Source organism: Cebus imitator, unplaced genomic scaffold, assembly GCF_001604975.1.
Source record: "Cebus imitator isolate Cc_AM_T3 unplaced genomic scaffold, Cebus_imitator-1.0 Scaffold52, whole genome shotgun sequence".
In the NCBI taxonomy this organism is placed as follows: Eukaryota; Metazoa; Chordata; class Mammalia; order Primates; family Cebidae; genus Cebus; species Cebus imitator.
In genome coordinates this window covers 709,959-717,199 of record NW_016107367.1, presented here as the reverse complement: position 1 = coordinate 717,199, position 7,241 = coordinate 709,959, and the positions used below count along the sequence as shown (strand labels likewise).

Here is a 7,241-nt window from a genome sequence, read left to right as displayed (position 1 = left end):
AAAAACTTACTTTTGCTTAACTTAAGGAAACCACATGGGAGGTGTTCACAAGTGCACTTTTCATTTTCATTGCTGTCCTAAGTAGCTACCGGTGTACTCAGCCAAAACCAGCTTCAGACAAGTCACCTCTCTGTGGGGTAGGATGGGGGCTGACTTATTCTGTAAAGTGGGATTTTAGCAAACTACACTAAGAAGTAGGGTTTTCATGAAGAAAGTACATTTTGCTGCCTACTTGGAAGGAGTAGTTGAAATCCTTGAGCTGAGTCTGGTTTGGCGGCTTGTGCTCTTTTTCACAAACCCAGAGAGAGCATTCAGATGTTGACTGTAGTAATGCCTGTGCCCACCAGGTGGCACAGTTGCTTTATTTAAATGATAAGCTCGTTTTATTTTCAGCAACTTGTGGTAACTCATTTCTTGTTTTAATAAAAAAAAGATGCCACGATATTTGTTACTATCTTTTTAAAGAAATTTTGACATGTTTAGTTTGAGTGATGAGCGAGAAATTGGTGTCATGTTTCTTTTGTAGGACCTAATGCTACTGCAAATGGTAAAAAAAAAAATAGTTTTTTTAAAAAAGCTCTATGAAGGCTATATAAGCCTTGTCATCAGCCCACCGTATGGTGCCAGCCTACTGCTCTGCATAGAATATGCAAGATCACATGGTGTTCTGAATATCTGCAGTATCTTGGGGGGTGGGGTGGGGTGAGTTAAGGTTACGGTGGCAATTTTCATCTGCATTCCTCCCTTCTTTTGCATTTGTGACTTACTCAGGGTACTAGGGCATTTAGCTCACTGGATTAAAATGAATGTAGAAACAAATGAAGTTTAGCATCCATCTGTTACTTACCCCTGGTTTCCATCACTTCATCAACCACAGTTTTATTTTCTTAACTTTATTCAGGCTAGATACAGTATGTTGATAAGCCTTAGTTCCCTGTACCAAGGAGGCTGTTCTGATCTAAAGAGTCCTTCTTCCTCTGTCTGCTCTCCTCAAGAGATAGGACTGTGTTGCCCAGTCTGAAGGTAGTGAGTTATCTCAACTGATTGTTCGCAATTACAGATGGAACTCCTTGCTGTAGTCTCTTTCTGTTTCTCACTACTGCACCCAGCTGGTCTTTTTTAAAAGAAGGAAGGGAAGGGAGAATGAGGATGTCACATTCTGTTTTTAAGTGATATGAGGAAGCCCATAACTCATTCATCCATGCTCTCCATAATAGTAAGTTCTTATCCCCTTCAAAAGAGCTATTGGCTTGTAGCCTGTGTCTGTGTACCACTTTTAGGGTCAGAATGATGCACATCTTTACCTATCATAGGTTAGATGATTCTCCTTGGTTGTTTCAATAGGACTTTTCAAGTATTTAATAAAAAAAAATACACATCATGCAAATATAAAGTTGTGTTTTGGGGAGGGTGGAGGGAGCTTTCCGGCAAAAACAGGAAAGACTGCTAGACAAGTTCTAAAAGAGCTGTAACACATAAAGTTGCTTTTTTAAAGCAGAGTACAGTTAACCTAATGATGGATTCTTTTGCTTCCGACCGACAGATTGGAATGTCAGCCAAGCTGCACAAGGCAAGCCCACGTTGTTCGCCCTGCACAACGGGGAAGGGTGATGTGTGCAGATGCCCAGGCCCATAGAAATGTGCTGACATTTTCTTAAGCAGCATGGACTTTGCTCATTGACCTGATCAGTGTTTACTGAATGAGTCTCTGCCCTCAGTGACTCCTCACTTCCAGATAGGTGAATTTTTAATTGATAAGGGGCAGAATTAAGATTGTTGTTGCCAGAGTTGGAAAAGTCCCCACAGATCCCTGTTTTGTTTAAGAGCAGCTTGTTGTAGGTAGCTTATATTTCTCCTGCTCCTCTTTCTTCCTGTTTCGTCTTTTATCTACTGACTTTTAAGTATCTGCTTATCTTTTGTTTTTTTATGAGGGCAGCTGGGAACACATTTTATTTTCTTGGGTTGAGTGCTTATTTTTGCTTCACCTAAGGAAACCACAGCCTTTCAAGTAGTTTTGAAAAAGTGTACTTTTCATTTTCATTGCTGTCCTACCAGCAGCTGCTGGTATAACATTATAAAAGAACAAGGCAAGTGGTAGGAAGGGAATAGCATCAGGGATTCTCAAAAGTATGATAGATAACCGTGTCCCTTGATTAAAGAAACAAAAGCTGATGATTATGTAGAGTAGGAAAGCAGTAAGAGACAAGGTCGGTCAGCAGCATTGCTTGTGCAGATGGCTGTAGTCTAAGTAAATTCTAGTCTAGAATATTCTGTGAGGGGTAAAGAAGGGAGAAGGAGTACCTACTGTGGTGTCGTTTTCCCAGTTAGGTGATAAACCTGGCCTTATTGATGAGAACTAATTCTTGGGAAGGTCAGTACATTGCTAAAGATAACATAATCATTAAATACAGTGCTGAGTGTGTGCCATGTACTGCTAGACAACTCATTTTATTTTGAGATAGAGCCAGGATTTGACCTGGGTCTTTCTTACCCCGTACATAACCTGTGCTGCCTTTTATCTTGTGGGACAGGAAGCCTCGAATGCTGACATTGTGCCTATCACAGCACCCCAGGCATTCATTCAGCAAATGTTTGTCTAATTTTTGTTGGACATTGGGAACGATGAAAAGAATGAAAACTTATATATTTGCTAGTGGGTATTAGATGGTAATTCCTTTTACAGGTTTCAGGGCTCTCCATACATTAACTTAAGGAGCACATAGTAGACACACAATGTGTCTTTATTTAAGTAGTTACAGTAGAGCGCTTTATTCCTTTACTGTAGATTTGAGTCATCAGGGTGACCTCCAACAAAATTTTGAGACAGGGTCTCGCTCTGTTGCCTAGGCTGGAGTGCAGTGGCACAATCTCGGCTCACTGCAACCTTTGCTTCCTGTATTCAAGCAATTCTCCTGTCTCAGCCTTTCAAGTAGCTGGGATTACACGCACGCATCCGGCTAAGTTTTGTATTTTTAGTAGAGATGGGGGTTTACCATGTTGTCCAGGCTGGTCTCAAACTCCTGACCTCAAGTGATCCTCTTGCTTCACCCTCCCAAAGTGCTGGGATTACCAGTGTGAGCCACTGCACCCGGCCATCCAAGAAAATGTAGAAGTTATGTGACTTTAAAGGTCACCTTTGTAAGAATACCTTATTGTTTACAGTACGGCAGATGTCCTATATAACTTCAGCTGCAGCATTTGGAATCTACTGTGTTACTGTCTTACTGTTCCTACCACTAACTGATTCTTAAAAAACAAAAGAGATGAAAATGGAGTAGCATTCAATAAATGCTTGTGTGTCTCTTATAATTTGTAGCTAAATCTGGTTGGAGAAAGTGGCCACAGGCTTTACAGGCCTTGTTACTGATGTAGCAGGAGGGACTTTGAGCAGATAATATCTGCCCAAGAACCATCGGCAGGACTAGCTCCTGGACCCGCCCACATCAGGGCCTCCTGCATCACTTGTTCAGCCTGTGCATGTGTTTGCTCAAAGATCATGTCACTGGCGATCATACATACATTCCTTACTCAGTTAAGGTAAATACTAGTGTGCTCTCAGACTTGAGATTATACAGCAGAAGTTTAAGGTTCATTTGTTGTTCATTTGCCAAGTATTTATTAAAGGAAGGAACCCTTAAAGCCAGTTTCAAACAAGCAGACCTTCTCCAGAGTTCACCCTTCATTTACTGCAGATTGTTTTTGCCTTCTGTCCTTACATATCCTTGAGTGCATCTCATTACCTGGGTTTTAATCTGCTGGCCTGCCATTTGTTTTAGGTCTGGTGTGCTGCCATTTGCGTCTCATCTTGAGTATGAACCCACACATTACCTGTGTCTCTCAGCAGGATTCTGGAGCCACCTGTTCGAGCAGCCTCATCTGACATTTTTTTAGAAACTTAGAGCACTTTTATTTGGCATAATCTACTGTATTGTGAAGTGAAAAGCAAGGGACACGCTTTGGAGTAATTCCCTGCCCTGCTTTTTTTAAAAAAAAAAAAAAAGACAATCTCACCCTGTCTCCAGGTTGGAGTGCAGTGGCGATGTCGGCTCACTGCAACTTCTGCTTCTGGGTTCAATCAGTTCTGCCGCCTCAGCCTCCTGAGTAGGACTACAGGCATGTGCCACTGCACCCAGCTAATTTTTGTATTTTTAGTAGAGACAGTGTTTCACCATGTTGGTCAGGATGGTCTCAATCTCTGGACATGCGATCTGCTCGTCTCGGCCTCCCAAAGTTCTGGGATTACAGGCATGAGCCACTGCGCCTGGCCACTGCCCAGCTTTTTGAAATCATCAGTTTTGTGACGAGCTGTGGTCATTTCATTTGTCATTTACCGACTTTCAAGTAAATTGAAATTTTACTATAATCTGAGTGAAGTAACCAGTTTGTAACTATTTTAAGTATTAAAACAAATGGAAAATTAGTGGCTTAGTATTAGAATTAATATTGATCTGCAGTATATAATTAGTTGCTATTTGAATTGGATTGACTTTTTCTTTTGTCTATGGAATATTTTCCCCCAATTTTTAGAATACATGCTTCTCTATGAGAGTTGGAATTTTTTTTCAAAATTGATTTTTCTTTCCTAAATTGGTTGGACAGTTCTCCCAGAGCTGAGAGCATGCTTTGGGTATAATCACATAGCAAACTAAGATGTAGAAGCTTGGACTTCTATTAGGACCCCTCTGTTTACTCTGTGTCATAGTGGGAAAGTGGATCACTCTGAGCCAGTTTTCTTTAAGTTTGGCCATTATACCTAGAGAGTGAGATTTTGGAGCCAAGATGGAATAGGATTGTACTGCCTACTTCATACAGTTCTATGCTTCTTGATCTTTTTCTGAGACAGAGTCTCACTCAGTTGCCCAGACTAGAGTGCAGTGGCATGATCCTGGCTCACCACAACCTCCGCCTCTCAGGTTCAAGCAATTCTCCTGCCTCAGCCTCCCTAGTAGCTGGGACTTCAGACACCCGCCACCACACCTGGCCAATTTTTGTATTTTATTAGAGATAGGGTTTTACCGTGTTGACCAGGCTGTTCTCAAACTCCTGACTTCAGATGATCCATCCACCCCAGCCTCCCAAAGTGCTGGGATTACAGGCATGAGCCACTGTGCCTGACCTTTTTTTATTTTTTAAGCTTGTGTTATTTTTATAATTCATAAAGGAAAATCACGCATGAACATATGGCAGTGCTGTTGACTGCGAGTCCATTGTCTTTTCTGGTTCATTTGGGAAGAAAGACCAGACTATCCTTAGGGAGAAAATTGTTTATCTTTAGGGGTGGCAGCTTCTTCTGAAGACTGAGTCAATTTGTTTTCCTTGGTGTTTTCCATAGTACTTGAAAGCTAGCCACCTTGTATTGTGGTACATATTTGCAAGCAAATACTAAGCATTGGGTCATGTAGTCTATTTCTAAGAATTTCTCAAAACATAAAGAATGGTTTGTTTATTATTCAGCCTGAGCTGAGACTAAAAATGAACCCCAATTTCATATTTCTTTTTACTCCTAAAAATACTGTTTAAAATAATACTTGTTTGTTGAAGAAAATTTTAAGTAAAACTAAAGGTTTTTTCTTTTTTTCCTTTCCTTTCCCCTCCCCTCCCCTCCCCTCCCCTTTCCCTTTCCCTTTCCTTTTCCCTTTCCCTGTCCCTGTCCCTGTCCCTGTCCCTCTCCCCCTCCCCCTCCCTCTCCCATCTTACTCTGTCACCCAGACTGGAGTGTGGAGGCACAATCTTGGCTCACTGCAACCTCTGCCTCCTGAGTTGAGGTGATTCTTTTGCCTCAGCTTCCCAAGTTGCTGGGATTACAGCAACCTGTCACCACACCTGGCTACTTTTTGTATTTTTAGTAGAGATTGGGTTTCACCACGTTGGCTGGTCTCAAACTCCTGACCTCAAGTGATCCGCCCACCTCAGCCTCCCAAAGTGCTGGGATTACAGGAATGAGCCACCACACCCAACTCTGAGTAATTCTTTTCAAAAATTATTAAATTATTTTTAATGATTTAAAATAATGACAACATAGACAGGATCTGGCCTCCTGGCCTCAAGGGATTCCTCTTGCCTCAGCTTTCCAAAGTGTTAGGATTACAGGCATGAGCCTTATTCTCTTTTAAAGAAGACTCATAAGCTCATCACCCAGCAATAACTGCTGTTAATATTTGAGGATATTTATTCAGACGTTTCTCTGCGGGATCAATAACTGTATTATAATAATTCTATTTTGTTACCATCTATTCTTTATTTTTAGTCTTGTAAGTGGCAAATGTATTAGTCCTTTTTTATGCTGCTGATAAAGACATACCCGAGACTGGGAAGAAAAAGTGGTTTAATGGACTTAAATTTTCACATGGCTGGGAAGGCCTTACAATCATGGCAGAAGGCAAGGAGGAGCAAGTCATGTCTTAATGGATGGCAGCAGGCAAAGAGAGAGAGCTTGTACAGGGGAACTACTTTTTAAAAACATCAGATCCTGTCAGACTTAACTATCACGAGACTGGCACAGGAAGGATCAGCCTCCATGATTCAGTTACCTTCTACTGGTTCCCTCCCAAAACACTTGTGAATTGTGGGAGATACAAATCAAGATGAGATTTGGGTGGGGACACAGCCAAACCGTATCAGCATGCCTGAAATATACATGTATTATACATGTATATTAATTCTAGTGGACCATAGGCTGTACTCTTTCCCTCAGTTTGTTTACTGCTATCTCATCTTGTTTTTCAGTGGATGAGTACATTGCCATTGCCAAAGAAAAGCATGGGTACAACATGGAACAGGTAATACGGTTTTCTTTCTTTTGCTGTTAAAAATGAGTATTTTTAACTAAATTATATTTTTTCTTCTCTGTATTGAGTAGCATTGTTTCCTCATTAGCAACTTTTTGGTAACCACTAGTAGTGTTACACAAACTCTGGTCTCCTTCTTCTTGTTCAAGGTAAATATTAGAGGACCCTTTGATTTGAAAGACACATCTGTGCATTTCTGCAGATCTACAGCCTTTAGGACACTGATTACTTAGTGATTACTGAGCTGGATGCTTGAGCATAATGCTTTCTCATTTGATATGTGATTTGTTTGTCATTCTGGCTGTATAATGATGTTTTCTGACTCATGTTTTCACATTTTACCTAAAGCGTTTTAATATTCACCATTTTGAATCACTTTCAGCTTGTAAACATTTGACTAAAGTTTTCTTTTTTTTTTTTTTTTTTTTTTTTTTTTTTTTTTTTTTTTTTTTT

At 40.6% G+C, this 7,241-nt stretch overlaps 1 protein-coding gene and 1 non-coding gene across 2 annotated transcripts in view; one reads left to right on the top strand and one right to left on the bottom strand.

Moving 5' to 3' along the window:
* The window catches only part of RCOR1 (REST corepressor 1), a 131,284-nt gene that overhangs the window by 94,958 nt on the left and 29,085 nt on the right, over nt 1-7,241 (top strand). Inside the window, exon 4 of the mRNA XM_017528061.1 lies at nt 6,727-6,779. Within this exon, the coding sequence (XP_017383550.1) occupies nt 6,727-6,779 (53 nt within the window). The remainder of the gene's footprint in view (nt 1-6,726; nt 6,780-7,241) is intronic.
* LOC119471181 lies at nt 1,416-1,477 on the bottom strand. The gene has a single exon (XR_005200212.1). It is a non-coding gene; the product is annotated as a U7 small nuclear RNA (small nuclear RNA).